Here is an 18,553-nt window from a genome sequence, read left to right on the forward strand (position 1 = left end):
TGTGTGTGTGTGTGTGTGTGTGTGTGTGTGTGTGTGTTATGTATGTGTGCACGGATAATCAAGTAAAAAACCTCCTCCCAGTAGAAATCAGTACATTCCCTATGACTTACAGTCTTGAAGCCTGGGCCCTAAGACATTGTCTTCATGACTCCAAGACCAACTCTCTATCCACTATGCCAAGCAGCCTCTCAAAATGGATGGAGGGGAGGGAAGGGGAGGGGAAATCTCTGCTGGGGGAAGGCTTCATGGAGGAGCCACCTTGAAGAACTGGTTCGGTATAAGTAAGTGGAAGAGAAGAAGCAATGGGGTTCATATACACAGTATAAAATTTCTAGTCATAAGAGTGAGCCTTTCCCCCCAAATCAGAGCTATGAGCCAATACTTGCCCTTGTTCTCGGTAGAGGTGGGGAAACACTGCCCATAATGTCAAACTTTTCTGATATGTTGGCTATTTCAGCAGAGCTTTATCCCCCCCTCCTCTAGGCTCTATGGAATGGGTCTTTGGGAGAAGGGTAGGCAAAACAATGGGAAATGTAAAGAATATAAGAACAAAAGACAGAAATAAAAATGTATTTCTTAAAAAAAGCATGAGCCTTTTGTGTCTGATAAAGTATGATTCACAAGAATCTCATAATTCTCCATCATATAGAAAAGGAAAGCTTTCATCAAAGATTGGGAAGAGATCTGACAACTTGAACAGTAAACTTCACAACCCAATCCCAGACGGTTAAGGTACCAGGAATGAATGAATTGAAAGCAGTCCCTCAGTAAGTGAAGGACCCCACTGAACTTCACGTTAAGTGATCCTTCAGGGTCTACTGGTGTTCCTCATTGAGAATCCCAAGATGAGGTCACACAGCTTCACGTAAAGCATGGGTGTAGCTACAGTGTATTCTAAGGCAGCTCAGTGGCAATGATGGTGGTGATGACAGCCCCGTGGAGAAACTGCTAGGCTTGGAGTCAGGAAGACTTCAGTTCAAAACCAGTCTCAGATGCTTACCACTTGGGTGACCCAGGGCAAGTTACTGAGCCTCTGTCTGCCTCAGTTTCCTCAACTTTAAAATAGGTCTAATAAAGGCCCCTGCCTCCCAGGGTTGTTGTAAGGATCCAATGGGATGGTATTTGTGAAGCAGCACTTCAATGTCGATTCACCTCATGCCTCTCATTTGCTTTGCTTGAATATACATCTGTTAAGAGGGAGGGATTTTCTCTCAAGGAGGGGGAGCGGTGCTAAATAAATTTTTTAAGAGCATCAATTTTTTTTTAATTGAAGGAGGCACAAGCTACCTCATTCAAGTTAGGCGTATTTTTCTTTAAAAAATGATGCCCATGCAGAAGCCCACAGTTTCTCATCTTATCCTCTTTCTTTTTCTTTCCATATTGAATTTTTTCCATTTGTTGATGATGGGGTTCACGATAAAAGAGTTCCAAAAATGTAAACATGGGTGACATTTTTCTCCTTTCATTTCAGGCTTCTTTCTCTGTAGCCACCCCACTGCCCTGCCCCTCTAATGTTCAGGGCCTAGTGGGGGATTGGTGCTGGAAGGAAGAACAGGGAAGAGGAAAATTTGCAATCCCTGGGATCTTCAACAGGCCTGTGTCTTCCCCAGGGAGAAAGATGGGCCCACGCTCCCTTTTCTTTCTTGAATTCTGCTCATTAGCAGACCACGCAAAGGTCTTTGCCTCTGCTATTCATGTCAGTTTGGATTCAGGTACCAACAATCCTCCCTGTAGACTTCCAGACTTAATATCTACACAGTAAATGGAGGGAGGGGAGAGGGGGAAGAAGGCCACTGACACTTGGTACTGGTTGAACAGACAATTCTGGGGGGAAAATCCAGTAGGCTTCAGAAAAATAACTATCGTCTGAACAAAGGCAGCATTTCCACTCAACACAGTAACAGAATAATCACTGGCTTCCCTCTCAGTACATAACACTGTCCCACTGACTTTGACACAGTAATTAAAATAGAATTCTTTCCCTCCTGTCACTGCTGATGGGCAAGGAAACTTTACTGTGTTCTTTTAAAAACAAATCTCTGGATGTTAGCTTAAGGATTATTGGCCTGATTCCAGATAATTCAATTAAGGAAATGCTCCCTATAATTTCTTTAGTTGGAAATAGTCACTCCCATCCTTGGCTGGTATGGTACAGGCATTCCTAAAATGGCTGTCATCACCAAATCCAGAATGTTTCTGTGGCAGTACTTACACAAACAGAAAGCAGACCAACTGGCCAAATCTTCTAGTTATTATATTATATTAATTATATTATATTATTATATATTACAACACATCTGGCGTTGTGTAAAATAAAGTCCGTCAGAGAACCCGGATTCAAATCTTGCCTCAGATGCCTACTGTGACCCTGGGCAAATTTTAATCTCACTGGGACTCAGTTTCCTCTATAAAATAAGATGGTCTGAGGTCCTTTCTGGCTTTAGACCCATGATCTGATGATACCTAGGGACAATTTGTGCTTTGGAACATTCTTTTCAGTGATCTATTGTGAGACCAGCTTTTTCATTACTGAAGAGAGGAACCCCAGATGGACTTAACCACTGACATGTCAAGAAATCACACTCAAATAACAAAACAGGGTAAAAATAAAAACTGTCAGGAATCAGGTATTCAAAAAACGAAGCAACCGAGGTAGATGCTTTGGGCCGGCACAAAAGGATTCAGTCGTCCGTGCTGCAGAGGAAGCGGGAGTGTGGCTGAGCGTCCGGGGGGACTCAGTCTATACCCGCCCTCCCCAGTGATCAGAGGCTCAGTGAGCAGCTTCTTCCTTCCGTGGATGGAGAGAATTTGGGGCCTAATGATATGGGGGGGAAATTCCATTCCTCTTACAAACTGCCAAGGAAAACACTATCTCAGGAAGCCTCTGGAAATGTTCCCTCGCAACCCTGGGTCTGTGAATGATGGGTATTTCTTTCCAATTTAACAAAGAAATGAGTGAAAACATGGGGAAAACCACACAATTATAAGTTCATCCCATCAAACACATTTCCAGCTCTCCTGTCATATTCTTGAAAGATCAATTCTAACTCCACAGCTTTCCACTCTCCCCCGTCCTCTCACGGCAGGCCAGCCTTGTGCTAAGTAGCACTGTGGCCCGAGGTGAAGCTAGATTTGACTTCTTCATGCCAGTGAACCAGCTGGATAACTTGAGCAAGTGAGATAACTTTTCTGCCCCTTCACGTTCTCATCTCAAGAAGGAGGTTTCTCTCTGGTTCCTTCAGTGCTATCCTGACTCTTACTTGATTCCTAAATGTTCTCTCCACCTGCAATTAGCTGTCAGTAGGGTCCTTGGCCTTTTGGTTCCTAATAAAGAGAAGCTTCACTGATAGCCCTTTTAATCCTACAGGGATGCAATTATTTCCAACAGCTCTATCCACACTGGAATTGAGACAATGGATATTAGTGGTCTGAAGAAACAGATATACAAGACCAGTGGACTTTTTATTTTTTTCTCTAAACTCCTCATTACCACTAAAAACTCCTCCAAAACTCATGTATCATTTTTCTTCACAAGTAATGTCCCCAAATGGATATGTCTAAAGTTTCTTTTGAGCATGTATAGGCAGTGCAAATGTTAACTAGCTGTGTGCTCTGGAGGGGCTCGGGGGAAGAACACCAAGCAGTCAGGGTGTCAACTCTGCAGGATCTGAGAGGTGGATTGCCTCGTGCTAAGGGTGTCCAATGCATCACTGCCAGAAGACACCCACTTTGTTCCTCATGCTGGAGGTTACCAAGAGAAAGAATAATTTGGAAATTCTACCTATTAACTGATCTCTACAGGAGGGAGTAGTGTGGGAGGGGAAGGGAAGGAAAAAAGTCTGGTTTACTATGTGGCAATAATTCCAATTAGTTCCTGGCTGTTAATGAGGTCAGATTGACTGCAACAGTGGCACCAGAAAAATGCTCTGGATGGATACTGACCAGCTGATGCCCTCATCAAGAGAGTGCAAAAGGGGGAATCTAATGGTCACCCACACACCCATTCCCTCTCATTGTTTTATAAACTTTGGACCAGGGATGGGGAACTGATGGCCTCAAGGTCATATGTGGCCACAACTGTGGCCCTTCAGGACTTAGAAGGCCACGTGTGACCCCGAGGCCATAGGTTCCCCACCCCTATTTTGCGCAAACACAGCTGTAAGGACAGATGAAAACCATGGACAAATCTGGAAATATCACTGAATAAAAGGAGAAAGATTTTGAGAAATTCATTCATTCATTCACTCAAATAATGCCCAGAGATGTCTGCTCTGTGCCAAGGCTCTGGGCTGGGCCTTGGGTGAAAGGGAAGAGAGTTCAGTTACCTTTGGACTGAAATATCTACAGGACTGTGGTTGGGATCCTCCAAACAGGGCAATCCGATACTCATGCTTTTTCCTTCGAGGCCGTGTGCCTTCCACCAGTTCTTCTCTATCCTCTGGGGAAAGCAGATGGTACCTCATTCCACCTAGAGAAAGATGACTATTTACTGCTAAGAACTTCAGGCTTCTGAACCCTCTGAAAACCTGCCGTTGCAGCTACAACATTACATTTCCTCACACAACTTCTTCATAGTTTGCCTCTAAAACTGAGAGAGGGGAGAGGGAAGAAAGAATGCAGCTGAATCACGGCTGCTACCACCCTCGGGAATGTCTTTCACTCTGAGTCACAGACTCTGAGTTGGAGGATGCCCCCAGGGTCATCTAGTCCAGCTCACGATAAGACTGACCTCTCCAATATCCCCACAAGTGGGCCTGCCACCCTTGCGTGAAGACCCCTGGATGGGAGGTGGGGCGTGTGGCGCTGGCCTGTTACCTCCCCAGCCTGCAGCCCATTCCACTCTGGACAGTTCTGATCGTTAAAACCTAACCGTGCCTCATCAAAGCTTCTCCCCTATCCTGTCCTTGACAATAGTCCTTCAAATCACATGCCTCTGAGCCTTCTCTGGCCCAACAAACACCATTCCTTTAACTGCTCCTTAGATAACACGGTCTTTTCCATTCGTTTCCTACAATGTTCTGAAGACTGCCAAAAGTGGTTAAGCAATCCTAGGTCACTGCTTTAAGAATCTGAAGATGCAGTCAGGCCTGGTGACCAGGAGAGACAGCAAGATGCTCTTAGTATCTCCCGACTGCTCAGCGCTAAAAGAAATTAATTCAAGCTATTAATGAAAGGTCAAAAACCGAAGCCTAAGCTTACATACTTTGGCCCCATAATGAGAAGAGAGGACTCACTAGAAAAGACCCTGATGTTGGGAAAGATTGAAGGCAAAAGGAGAAGGGGATGGCGGAGGATGAGATGGAGAGAGAGTGTCATGGAAGCAACAAACATGAGCTTGGACAGACTTTGGGAGACAGAAGGGCCTGGCGTGCTGGGGTCAAAGGAGACACGACTGAATGACTGAATACCACCAATGCTCATCTCTGACTTCCGATATCTGTGGCGCTATTTTGACAAGACTGCATCTTGCTTTTTTTAATTCATCCTATGACATGCTGTTGCCTCCAAATTCTGTACATTGTTTTAAAGCTCATTTATCAGTCTACATTGGTCTCTTTAGATTACTCCCTCCTTTTCTTATCGGAATGGTTTCTTTGTGTTGTCATAATTTCATCCTCAAGAGCTTCATACTCTTTCCTGGGCTCCAAGCACTTTGATCTGTGAGACACCACCTAAGTTTTCTGTGATGCCTCTGACACCTTGGCTACACAGCACACTCTTCCTGGTTTTGTCCTTCTCTCTAACAAATTCCAAAACTGAATGTTCACTTTCCCCCAGGTTTCCACCATGTCTACCCCCAGCAGCAAGTGCCTCTTGATTGTTGGGAATCCGACCCAGAAGAGCAGCGCCACAGCTGGTTCCTCTACTGCAGGCACTCTCTGCTGGGCTGAGCTGCCATGCCAGGATTCAGGTCTGCTGCCCAAAGCCTCTATTTACTCCTTCTATCCAGGTGGCTTTTAGTTTATTCTGAGAAGGACAGCCTCTCTGTTTCTGCCACTGTTGATCTTCACCCGAACGCTCTCCACCAGATTTCCTCCCAGGAGCATATCTCCATGTACAGCGTGACTCCTCACTGCCCTCTTGCCTGTTCCTTTAGTGGAACACGGTTTCCCTTCTCGAGCCATCTGCCAGTAATGGGTCCCATCCTGCCAGGTTTCAGTGACACTACTGCCAGGACCAGGTTGGCCTCCTTGCCATACTCCGCACTTCCTGCCTCTCAGCTTTGGTCTCAATAAAGGGCTAGACGTACATGAGCAAACCTAGCATCATTATACCCCTGGCCTATGGGGAATGGGAAGGAGCACATAATGAGGAGGCAGAGGGACAGGCAAGCGGGCAGGAACAGAAGATTGCTAACTCATTCTTCTTGGCACCCTGCTTCAGTCAGTGGGAAACAGCAGCTCACACCCTTGTTGGCAGCCTTGGAAGGGGAGAGGAGATTATTTAGGCAAAATATTTCTTTTGATTCTCTCAAAATGATAGAAAGGAGTGAAAAAATAAGTCAGTAACAGAAGTTTCAAGGTGGAAGGGACTCCAGGGCTCATCTAGTACAAACTCTTCATTTGCTTACATGAGGAAACGGGGCCAGAGATGATGCCACTAGCCACAAATCACAAAGTGGCAAGTGAGGTAAGCTGGAAAGGTAGGAGTTGACCCAGGTCGTCTGATGATTTCAAATCTGGCCCTTCTTTCACTGTATTATGGTGCCTTCCAGTAGAAGGAATTTTAAAATGATCCAAACAAAAACTGATTACTGATACAGTATATTTGAAGCTGTTGAATACGATGGCATCAACTTCTGATCCTAACCCTTTCAGATAAACATCTCCTAATCAAAGTTGAAGACACATTGGTGAAGAGTATAATCATCCAAATACCTGAAAAAGACTCCTCTAAAGGTCCACCTTCCCCTGCTAATGGGACTCATTTAATTTGATAAATTAAACAATGCTCTTTGTTCTAAATGAGCCAACCTCAGGGAAATGTTAGTGGTACCACTTGAGTGACAAGAAATGCTATCCAATGCGTCTTCTAGCCTAGAAACCCTTGGAGAGATGACCGAGTATCTCACCTTGATGTTCCAGGCACAGTCTCTCGCTGGCACTCAGACCAGTGGTACAAAACTGCCTGCTAATACCTACTTACGGAAAATCCAAAGACCACCTCAAGTACCCATTGGCCACAGTGTGCTCACAATACATGTTTGTTGACTGAACTGACAAGTCACTTTGAGCAAAAGAATAACAAACAGGATAATCTCATGGATGCTTTGAAGGTTATAGAGGCCAAAGAATTCTTTAGGCCACAACTGGTATTGAATGAATGGCTCAGTTCCACATGAAGTTATCACTCTGTCTACCACAGCGGAAGTTCTTTGAGAGTGGGGATTACTGTATGCGCTGTATTTGTAGCCCCAGCACCTAGTACAGTCTCTGACATCGTGGCTCAGGGGCAGAGAACCTGCGGCCTCGAAGACACGTGTGGCCTTCTAGGTCCTCAAGTGCACCCCTCTGACTGAATCCAAACTTCCCAGAACAAACCTGTTTGGATTCAATCAATGGGTCGCACTTGAGGACCTAAAGGGCCACATGTGGCCTCAAGGTCACAGGTTCCCTACTCCTGGTAGATGCTTAATAAATGCTTGTTGAATGATTGACATATAATGCAAATGTCAAAATTCTGAAGCCACCAGTGAGCCAGTAGTCTGCCCATTTCTTTAGATAGATAGCAAAAATAAAGTACTATAAAGACTGTAAGGGTGAAACCTTTATTGAAGAGGGCTTCTGAGGCTTTCCTCCTCTAACCCTAACCCTTCAATTGGGTGTAGAAATCTATCTTGCCCCACAGGGAGATGGGGGGGGATAAGAAAAAGTGAGGGAGAAGGTGCTAAAAGAGGGCAGATTAAGAGAGTCAGAGGAAAGAAGCAAAACAGACTTTTGAGGAGGGACGGGGTAAAAAGAGAGAGAAAGAAAACATAAGAAAATAGGATGGAGGGAAACACACAGCAATCCTAACTGTGAATATGAATGTGATGAATTCACCCATAAAAGAGAAGTGGAGAACAGAATGGATGAGAAACCGGAATCCAACAATATATCATTTATAAGAGACACACTTGAAACAGAAAGACACACATACAGTGTTAAAATAAGGGGCTGGAGTAGAATCTATTAGGCTTCAGCTGAAGGAAAAAAAGCAGGTGTGGCAATCAGACAAAGCAAAAGAAAAAACAGACCTAATTAAAAGAGATAATAGAGGAAACTACATTTTGCTAAAAGGTACAATGAAGTAATATAAAAAAAATTTGTAGCAAGTTTCTCTGCTAAAGATCCCATTTCTCAAATATATAGGGAATTGGGTCTAATTTATGAAAATTGGAGACATTCTCTGATTGATAAATGATCAAAGGACGTAAACTGGCAAAAGAAGAATTCAAAGCTATCTATCGTCACATGAAAAAATGCTCTAAATTACTATTGATTAGAGAAAGGCAAATTAAAACAACTCTGAGGTACCACCTCATACCTATTAGATTGGCTCAAATGGCAGAAAAGGAAGATGATAAATGCTGGATGTGGAAAAGCAGGTACATTAACACACTGTTGGTAAAGCTGTGAACTGATCCATCTGATTATGGAGAACAATTTGGAACCTTCTGAGTGGGCCTGGAGGCCTCAGGTTCCCCAATCTTGCCCAAAGGGCTATAAAATCGAGCATACCCTTTGACCCAACAATGCCACTACTTGGTCTGTATTCTAAAGAGAGTAAAGAAAAATGAAAATTATATATATATATAGCAGCTTTTTTTTTTTGTGGTGGTGGAAAAGAATCTGAAATTGAGGATGCCCATCAGTTGGGGATGGCTGAACAAGTTATGGCATATGATGGGGATGGAATACTACTGTGCTCTAAGAAATGATGAGCAGGATGCCTGCAGAAAAAACCTGGGAAGACCTTTATGAACAGATGAGCAGAGTGAACTGAACAGAATCAGGAGAGCACTGTACATAGTAACAGCAATACTGCGATGATGATCCACTGTGAAAGCCTGAGCTACTCTGATCAAGGCAATAATCCAAGATAATTCCAGACTCATGATGAAAAGTACTGTCCACCTTCAGAGGAAGAACTGATGATCTCTTAGTGGAAACTGAATTTTTTCACTTTCAAAGAAAGAAGAAAAAGATCTCTCCCTGAAGTCAGCGTCAATGAATAATAAGATCTGATCTGCCAAAAAAAAAAAATAGCTCTTTTGGTACTCCTGCTATTTGTAGGCTGATCAGAGAAACAGGAAGAGGCACTGATTTTTACCAAAAAGTGTTGCAGTCATGCAATGGAAGCTGCTTCACCACATGGACTTGCTGTATATAGATTGGAGACAAGTTCTCTCTGAGTTCTGTGGCCATCTGATCACTTTGTTCCACATGCTAATGCACTTTTCCAGAAGCCTGTGTTTTTGCCCTCAGTGGGCCTGTTTCCTACACAGGGCAAGTGTAGGGCTATTAAGAGTCACTACTTCAGTGTCTGGCCCTAAGGTCTGGTGCTTCCTGGTGGGGCCTCACGTTGACTCACTGCTTTGGGCTGGTGCCCAGGGCATTTCTGTACCCTAGCTTCTTGCCTTCTCTGCTCCTGCTCCCAGGAGATGGGACACCATGAAAGAACCCCATGACGCTGGAGCAATGAAACGCTCCCTTACACATCTCTGGGGGCACCTAGGTGGCACAGTGGATAGAGCGCTGGGCCTGGAGTCAGGAATACTGCTCTTCCAGAATTCAAATCCAGCCTCAGACACTTACTAGCTGTGTGACCCTGGGCAAGTCACTTCACCCTGTTTGCCTCAGTTTCCTCACCTGTAAAATGAGCTGGAGAAGGAAATGGCAAACCACTCCAGCATCTCTGCCAAGAAAACCCCAGATGAGGTCACGGAAAGCTAGACGCGACTGAAATGACTGAACAACAATGTCACGTCCTCAGTCTCTACTCCCAGCTCAGTGTCAGGTGAACTGTCAACAGTCAGTGCTCTATGCAGACATTCCCACAGGTTCATGTGTTAACTTTCCTTCTCTTTCCACACCCCCTCCTCTGACTGCCTCATCTCCCCCCTCCAACCATAGCCATCAAGGGAGTGATCTCCCAAATCCACCTTGCAGCTCCAGACTTTCCTCTGGCTGCGGCCTTTCTCCAGCCAGATGTCTCACACCTTGCTCAAGCAGAGTACGTCCAAAACGAGAACGGCTTCCTCCACCCTCCTGACTTCCTTAGTCACGCGACCACATCACCATGCTCTTGCTTGAGGTCCACCAGGCTCTGCAGTCTCTTCCTCTTCCTCCTCCTCCTCCTCACATCCAACACCTTTCAACCCTGTCTTCTTTCCTCTCACACTGTTATTGGCCTAGTTCAAACTCCCAAGGCCACTCCAACGTTCTTGCCTACAATCGCTTCTTTCTTCAGTCTATCCTATACACTCTTTACCAGACAGGTATGCCTAAAATACAGCTCTGATCAAAACATTCCCTCGTACAAAGCCCTGCAGTGGCCACCACCGTTAAATAAGCAAGTCTTGCTTCCTGAGTCTGGGGCCCAGGCCCTTCAAAGCTTCCCAGCCTGAGCTCTTCCTAACCTTCCACACACAACCTACTTCCCGGTCCAGCTGGACCATTTTCTGCCCTGTACTTTCCCAATCTCCGCCTTTGATCACCCTATCCCCTCTGTCTGAGAGGGCCTTCCCTAACAGCTGCTGTGCTGATCTAATCTTTACCCATCTTCAAGGTCCTTCTCAAATTCCACCTCCCTCAGTGATGGCCCCCTGCTCCCACTAGCCGAGAGCCATCTTCCCCTCCTATGACCTCACCAAGCACTTTCACATTCCACTGTGCATTAGACTCGTTATGTGTATATACAAGCTATTTCTCTCCATTGGATTGTAAGCTCCTTGAGGGTTGACCTCCAGTAAATATTTAACTAACAGAGAAAAACAAGTTGGTTATACGGCTTAGCTTATAGATGGATATGAAGGCAACTTACTTACTTATCACCATTTTAAGGCACTCGGGATTGTCCTGAATTAGTGGTTCAGCTTGCACTGTTTTACTTAAGAAATTCTTTGATATGAGAGGAAATCTGACTTTAGCAAGTATGTCAACCATGAATGACTGCCGGTTGGGTTCATCGTATTTCAGCCACCTGACTGCAGCATCATAGACCTGAAGCCAAAAAAAACCAATGATAAAGCACAGTCAAAGTCCTGCCGGGGCCTTGCTGGCCTCCACCAGCACACACAGGAGGCTTGGGAGCTAGAGAGGACCTAGAGCACACAGGTGGCATCTCCATATTTTAGACAACTTTATATACACTCGTAAGATGCTGGTCACTAAAAGTAAATCTAGTCTTGTCTGAAAGAAAAAGACTTGTGTCATCAAACCATGGAATCGTTCTGCATATCCACCAGAACCTCAGCTCCTCCTGCTCTTCTCCAGCAGGGCCTTCCTTGGAAGCTGCTGTTTTTAAGGTCATGGTGCCACCCACAACACTTAGCCTCTCTGGAGTTCAGCTTTCTCATCTGTAAAATGGGGACAATAATTCCTAGAGTCTCTCCCTTCTAGGGATACTTTCAGGATCAAATGGAAATGTGCAGAAAGCGTTTTGTAAATCTTCAAGTGTGAAATAAATGTCAGCTACAATGATGATCACAATGACTTTTACGTCCATCTACACATCTCATCTTTAAGGATGTTGTCTCTCAAGGTCCCTGTAAGCCTATGAAATACAATCACATATTGATCTCCAAACCAAAGGTCACTTATTGTGACTTGATAAGTCATTTTTAAAAATAATGAGGATAACCACGTGCTCTTCCTTAAACAAAATCCAAGAGGCAAAAATTCGACTTAATGAAAAACTTCAATTGAAGGCATCACTTCATAGGATGTATACATTTTTAATCTTCAGCACAGCTACTTTAAATAGAGCTCTCTTAGTGCTTTTAAAATATTTGCATCACAAAAAGATCAATGTGCACCCAGCCTTTTCAGAACAGTTCTATTACATAAAGCAAGGGCACCTGTAGAGGGTGCATATTTGACACTTTAATCCAAAGGGTGCGGTGGTTATCATCGGCTAGGAAAAAATCTAGGGCCAATCAACACAGTTAGTTTTGCTTCCAATATAAAGCAAGTACCACTGCACGCTGGAAAACCGCTCCCCAGGGCATCTCCCATATAAATGTATGCGCTGGGTTCCCAAGGGCAAGGAGGCAGAGAAGAGGCCTCAGAGCAAACCTGTTACCAACGGGAGAGGCACAAAACAGAGCTTCCCGCTGGGGACGCCCAGCATCATCGAGGCAGGTGCACATTCCAGCCTGGGCACTTACTAGCCCTGTGGCCCAAGGGAAGTCATTCTCCTCCTCTGGGCCTCATTCTCCTCAGGTGCAAAAGTGAAATAACACTATTTACATTTTCAACTAAGATTGCTGGGAGGAAAGTGCTTGGTAAACCTTAAAGTTTCTAGGTATAATCTTAGTATTTGGATGGCTTTTCAAAGCTGGCAAAGCACTGCACATACGCCTTCTCTTTTGATCCTCACAACAGGCCTGGGAGGTAGGTGCTACTATTATACCCATTTTATAGAAGAATAAACTGAAGACAGGAATGGTTAAGTGACTTGTCCAGGATCACACATCTTACAAAATGTCTGATGCTGGATCTGAACCCAAGTTTTACTGACTCCAAGTTCACTGCTTGATCCACCACGCCACCAAGCTGCTCTGGGAAAAAGTGCAGCTTCATTTACAATTCTGTACCCAATAGCCTCTAATCAGGCCTTCTTCTAGTCAACCTCAGGTCTTTAGAACTCATGTCTCCCACCATTTCTCATGCCTTTGGAATATCTTCCGCTTATGACCATTGCTACACAGAACCAATCTTTCCCAACCTCTCCTTTTCCATATGCTCATCTTACCCACATTTTGAGATTTAATAAATGCTTTGAATGGGGAACTGGCGATCAAGGCCTCCTGACTGATACAGTAATTCTCAGCACCCAGGAGCCTCTCTCCTCCCTCCGAGTGACGTCAGGATCTCACCTGATCCTCTGCTCTCACGGTCAGAGTGTCCTGGTTCAGAAGGTGGGTTACACGTTTGACGTCAAGCTGCAGGAACTCGTCCGTTTTGTAAACTTCGGTGAAATGCTGATGAATGAAGTCATCGGCTGTGGCCTTCAGTTCAGGGCAGTCGAGGCACTCTGCTAGAACACTTATACCTACGCACAGCAGGAAAATAAAAAGGATAAAGCAAAACCTACGAGCTACATTCAGAAACATTTGAAAACACAGAAAAATAGCAACTGTGGCTTAAGGAAAATTAGGCCAGTGTAGACCAATTTCACAGATTCAATTTTTCAAAACAAAAAAAAGGGGGTCAAGCTTCTTTTAAGTTGTTATAAGTTTATGCTAAAAAACAAACAAATAAAACTTGGATTCAAACAGACACAAATAATAGATCTTAAGTTTAATTCTAGTAGTAACACACATCCAGAGGATGGGTGGGGAAGGTATGATTCCCTTCAGTTAACTTTGTTATTAATATCTCTAAGAAAAGATTTAATAAATGAGAAAAAAACTCTTACTTTTAAAGATTGTTTTCAAATCAAAAAGCATTTATTAATCCATGAACAAGAACATACTATGTACCAGATACTGCTAAGTTCTGAGGACAGGAAGAAAAAGCAAAAACAGCCCCTACCCTCAAGGAGATTACATTCTAATGGGGGAGACTTTAATTGAAATGAAATGGATTTAATGTAACCATGGCATCCCTGTCACCCATGCTACCTATCAATAACTGAGAATGGATTAAAACAGAAAATGACATAATGGGTGTTTCTCGGCTCAATTTACATGCAATGTGGTGGCCTTCTAACCCTCTGCCAATATTTTAGCAATGGACTAGCAGGGGCACTGGGCAATGGTGTCTAAAGACATACCACTGATGGAAGAAAACACTGGAGGGGTTCTGGGGGAGCAGCGGGAAGGGGAATACGAATGTGGCTAAATATAGGAAGGTAAACGTAAAGCAGAAACAGAAGCACTTTTCTTTTGGTGAAAAGGGGGGCTCCTGGTTCTACAGTGAAGGTATTGCTTGCATAAAAGTAGACCACATCTACTGAAGCACTCAAGGATTGATACTGTTGTCAGCATGGGAGAGCCCTGCACCCAGAATATCACACACACACATACACACACATACACATTTACATACATACAGTAACACACACTCACACAGTTACACATACTAACATACACATTCATAATCATACATACCACTCCCAACTATTATCTAGACCAGAAGAAGTAGGAACTAAAAATATGTATGTAGGCTTAAGTGTAATTTCTGGGCCTCCAAACAAAATACTCAAAAAAGAATCTCTTATTCTCTCTGTGAATTGCAAAATAAAATAATAATGCTGGCAAAAGTCTCCCCAGTGGCAGCTTTCTCCTTCCTACAATTCATGGATGGGCACAGGAAAGAAACTGTTCCTTAAAAAGTTGTCTCCAGGAACACTCGAAGAGGCTTTGGCCAGTTCGAAGAATGAAAATAGCAACTAAAAGTAAAGCCCTTAGGACACGGAGGAATTGAGCTGCTGCACAAGTATTTATTTTAAGTGTGTGCTATGGAAAATGTCCCTACCCTTTGATCCAAAGATTCCACTAATAGGTTTCTATTACAAGGAGGCCAATTAGAAGAAAATCCTCATATATAGCAAAATACTGAGAGCAGTATTTTTTTGTGATAGCAAATGACTGAAGGCAAAGCAGATGCCCATCAACGGAAGAATGGCTAAACACAGAGGGTCCATCAAGGTCACGGAATGTGACTGGGCTGGAAGAAATGACGTGTATGAGGAATACAGAGAAGCATGGGAGGATCTAGATGAACTGATGCAGAGTGAAGTAAGGAGAACCATAAAAACAATCTCCATATTGACTACGATGATGTAAATGGAAAGTGTGCGCGCGCACACACACACACGCGCACACACACACACACACACACACACACACACACTTCAAAAGTGAATGGTACAAAATGATAAAGAACAGGCCTGGTTGAAAGAAACGATGCGAGATGCCCCTTGGCAGGGGTGGGAGGTCCACAAGTGTGGTACACTGCATCTATTTTCAGACTTTTGCAATGTATTGATCAGTTGTGATGGTTTTTTGCTCTTCTTTTTTGTTTTTAAAATATTATTTGTTATAAGGTATAGCTCTGGGAGGGAAAAGGAGAGAGATTCTAGGAAAAAAACTGGTGATATTTGGAAAAAAAAAACACCAAAAATTTCTGTTGGAAAAACAAAGTAGGTACCACATTACACCTATCAGATTGGCCAACATGACAAAACAGGTAAATGAGAAATCTTGGAGATGTTGGAAAATTGGAACACTAATGCATTGTTGGTGGAGTTGTGAAATGATACAACCATTTTGGAAAGCAATTTGGAACTATGCCCAAAGGGCTATAAAAATGTGCATACCCTTTGACCTAGCAATACCACTTCTAGGGCTATATCCCAAAGAGATCATACAAACGGGAAAAGGACCCACATGTACAAAAATATTTATAACAACTCTTTCTGTGATGGCAAAGAATTGGAAATTGAGGGGATGGCCATCAATTGGGGAATGGCTGAACAAGTTGTGGTATATGAATGTAATGGAATACTATTGGGCTATAAGAAATGATGAGCAAATGGACTTCAGAAAAACCTGGAAAGTCTTGTATGGACTGTTGCTGAGTGAAGTGAGCAGAATTAGAAGAATGTTGTACACAGGAACAGCCACGTTGCTGGATGATTAACTTTGATAGACTTAGCCCTTCTCAGCAATGCAAGGATCTATGACATCTCCAAAAGTCTCATGATAGAAAATGCTATCCATATTCAAAGAAACAACTATGGAGTCTGAATGCAGATCAAAGCATACTATTTGCTCTTTTTTTTTTCTTCTGTTTTCTTTTGTTTCCTTTTTCTTGTGGTTCCTCCTATTGGTTCTAATTCTTCCTTACAACATGACTAATATGAAAATATGTTTAATAGGAATGTATATGTACAGCCTATATCGCATTGTATTCTATCTTGGGGAAGGAGGTGGGGAGAGAGGGGGAGAAAAATTTAAAACTCAAAAGCTTATGGAAATGATTGTTGATAACTCAAAATAAATTAATAAAAAATAAATAAATAAGTAGAAGAATAAATACTGCAGATGAGGTCTGACTAGGGCAGAGGATAGTGGGATTCCCCTCTTCTTAATTCAGGACATTATATTTTTATTAATGAAAGCTAAGATTGCAATAGCTTTCTTGGTACCATATCATTCCGTTAGATTATGTTGTATTTGCAACACACTAAAACTTAAACTGTTGTGTGTTTTAGTGTTCTTGACACTCTTTTTATGTGTTCTTCTTACTCTTTTGTACCCATCCTCCATTACCTGTCTGTGTTTCTATCTTTGGTACATGTCTCCTAAATATTGTGGTTGGTTGACAAATTCCTCGTATAGACGTATGGGCAAGGTAGGTATCCTTTCAGTTAGGTATCCTTTTCCTTCCTCGTTAGAATGGCTTGTGTTTGAATCTCAGTGACTCATTTATTTTTCTATTTTAGAAACAGGAGTTGCCTTGGCTATGTGAATTCCCCACACAGGTCCCTCACAACCATTATATTTTATTAAAAATTTTAAAAAAGAAAAAAAAAAGAAAAAACAAAGTATCCACTTTGGGCAAACTACTGCCAAGAATGTTAACTAAGAGCTACACACCTTAAAGCAAGAATATGAAATTATAAGATCATAGATCTCAAGCTGGAAGGAAGGAAACAAGTATTTATTAAGAACTTCTTATGTACCAGGCAATGAGCTAAGCCCAGAAGGGAACTTAAAAACCACTTACTTCAATCTCCTTATTTGATACATAAGAAAAATGGGGCCCCGAGGTGATGTAACTTGCCGGAAGCTCCACAGAGAGTACCAGGGGCAAGATTCGAACCTACATCCTATGCCCCTGGAGTGCATGCTCTTTTTGTTCTAACATGCTGCCTCCAAATAGTGCTAGTACAAAATTAGCCTGCATTATAGTGCCTGATGGTTGCAGATGGTGAAGACAAATTCACTGCTGTTAAAAACTCCTGCAAGGAACTGTGAGGTCTTCTTGCCCTGACGGCCATCCCCTAGTTCCTGCTGCTATCTGTTGGTCAAGGCCCTTCTCTTTTCTGAGGCTCACTCCGTTTCTTCATCTGTAAAAGGAGGGAAGTGGCCCATACGGGCTTTAGGATCCTAGTGTTCCAAGACTCTTGAAATTCAGATTCTATAGACGCTCACTCTGTACAAAGACTGAAGCCCCGCGCATTAGGGCCCAGTGAACCATCACCACTCACTCAGGCAAAGAGAAAGAATATTACTTACAAAGTTCTCAAGTAAACATTTCAAATAGTAAAAAGAGCAACCACATTTTTTTCTTTCTTTCTTTTTTTTTTGGCTGTCAAAGACTTTTGATCCTTATGAAATCCAGGAATCTTTTCCACTATTCTCTGGCTTGGCTCCCGGATGTAAAGTCATGTTCAGATTTGTCGAGGATTCTACTTTAGCCAGATGTCTCTGACCTCTTAGCATGGCTCTCTCTGCCACACTGCAGAACTGGCCCTCTACCTTTCAGGGCCTGAGCAGAGCCAGACATTTGAATGGGCAAGGACATAGAGCCGATAAGCGGGAGAAAGAAAGAGGCTGAGTTAGGTGCAAGGAGCCTTACTAGGTCTGGCAGTGCATCCAAAAAAAAAAAAAGTAATCTCTTTAAATGAATTAAGCTCATAAAATCATTCAGACTATTTATGTAAGAAAATCAACCCGAATTTGAGATTCCTTAGCTTAACATTTCAAGCCCTCCACACGTTGGCTGTTGCTGTCTTTCTAGTCTTATTTCATATTATGTCCCTTCACAAATTCTCTGTTCTCATTATCCTGGGCTCCTCATTTATACATCCCTGCTCCCTTTAAAGCACAGCTCACTTACTGCTTCTTTCACAGCTATTAGCATTTTCTCCCTCTTGAAATTACTTTACATTACAGGAACACCAGCTTCAGGAGCCTTACCTACTGAGAGTTACTGTATTTTTAAGAGGCAATAGGATCTTGGAGTTAACAGTTTGTCATTCTTTGTAGAGAAAGTTTTTACTTTCTTTCTGTTAAGTTACCTGTCATGGCTTGAGAGAGACTGATTACCCCTGTCTGAGGTACAGAGAGAACCTCTCCTCTTTCCTGAGAGAACTATTTTAACTCTATCCCAGAAGGAAAATAAAGAGAATACTTGGAAAAAGACTTTAATTGGTCTCCTGAGAGAACTAAATGGTGGGACTGTGTTTCCAGAATTGAGAGGTCAGCAGTTGCAATGATGGCTAAAGTTGGCTGTGACCTTTCTCAAAGATGATATTTTGAAAATACTTATTTGAGTCTTATATCATTTGTGACACTGCTAATAAATTGTACGGCCAGTGGATTCAGAATAGAGTA

At 43.0% G+C, this 18,553-nt stretch overlaps 1 protein-coding gene across 1 annotated transcript in view; it reads right to left on the reverse strand.

The window, feature by feature from the left end:
• Positions 1 to 18,553, reverse strand: part of LOC114050692 (kelch-like protein 7) — a 55,684-nt gene that overhangs the window by 17,577 nt on the left and 19,554 nt on the right. The window contains exons 5-7 of the mRNA XM_027872554.1: positions 13,082 to 13,257; positions 11,030 to 11,204; positions 4,326 to 4,468 (exon numbers count right to left, since the gene is read on the reverse strand). Of these exons, the coding sequence (XP_027728355.1) occupies positions 4,326 to 4,468; positions 11,030 to 11,204; positions 13,082 to 13,257 (494 nt within the window). The remainder of the gene's footprint in view (positions 1 to 4,325; positions 4,469 to 11,029; positions 11,205 to 13,081; positions 13,258 to 18,553) is intronic.

This window comes from Vombatus ursinus, unplaced genomic scaffold (assembly GCF_900497805.2).
Source record: "Vombatus ursinus unplaced genomic scaffold, bare-nosed wombat genome assembly UNPS02014799.1, whole genome shotgun sequence".
NCBI classification, from domain to species: Eukaryota; Metazoa; Chordata; class Mammalia; order Diprotodontia; family Vombatidae; genus Vombatus; species Vombatus ursinus.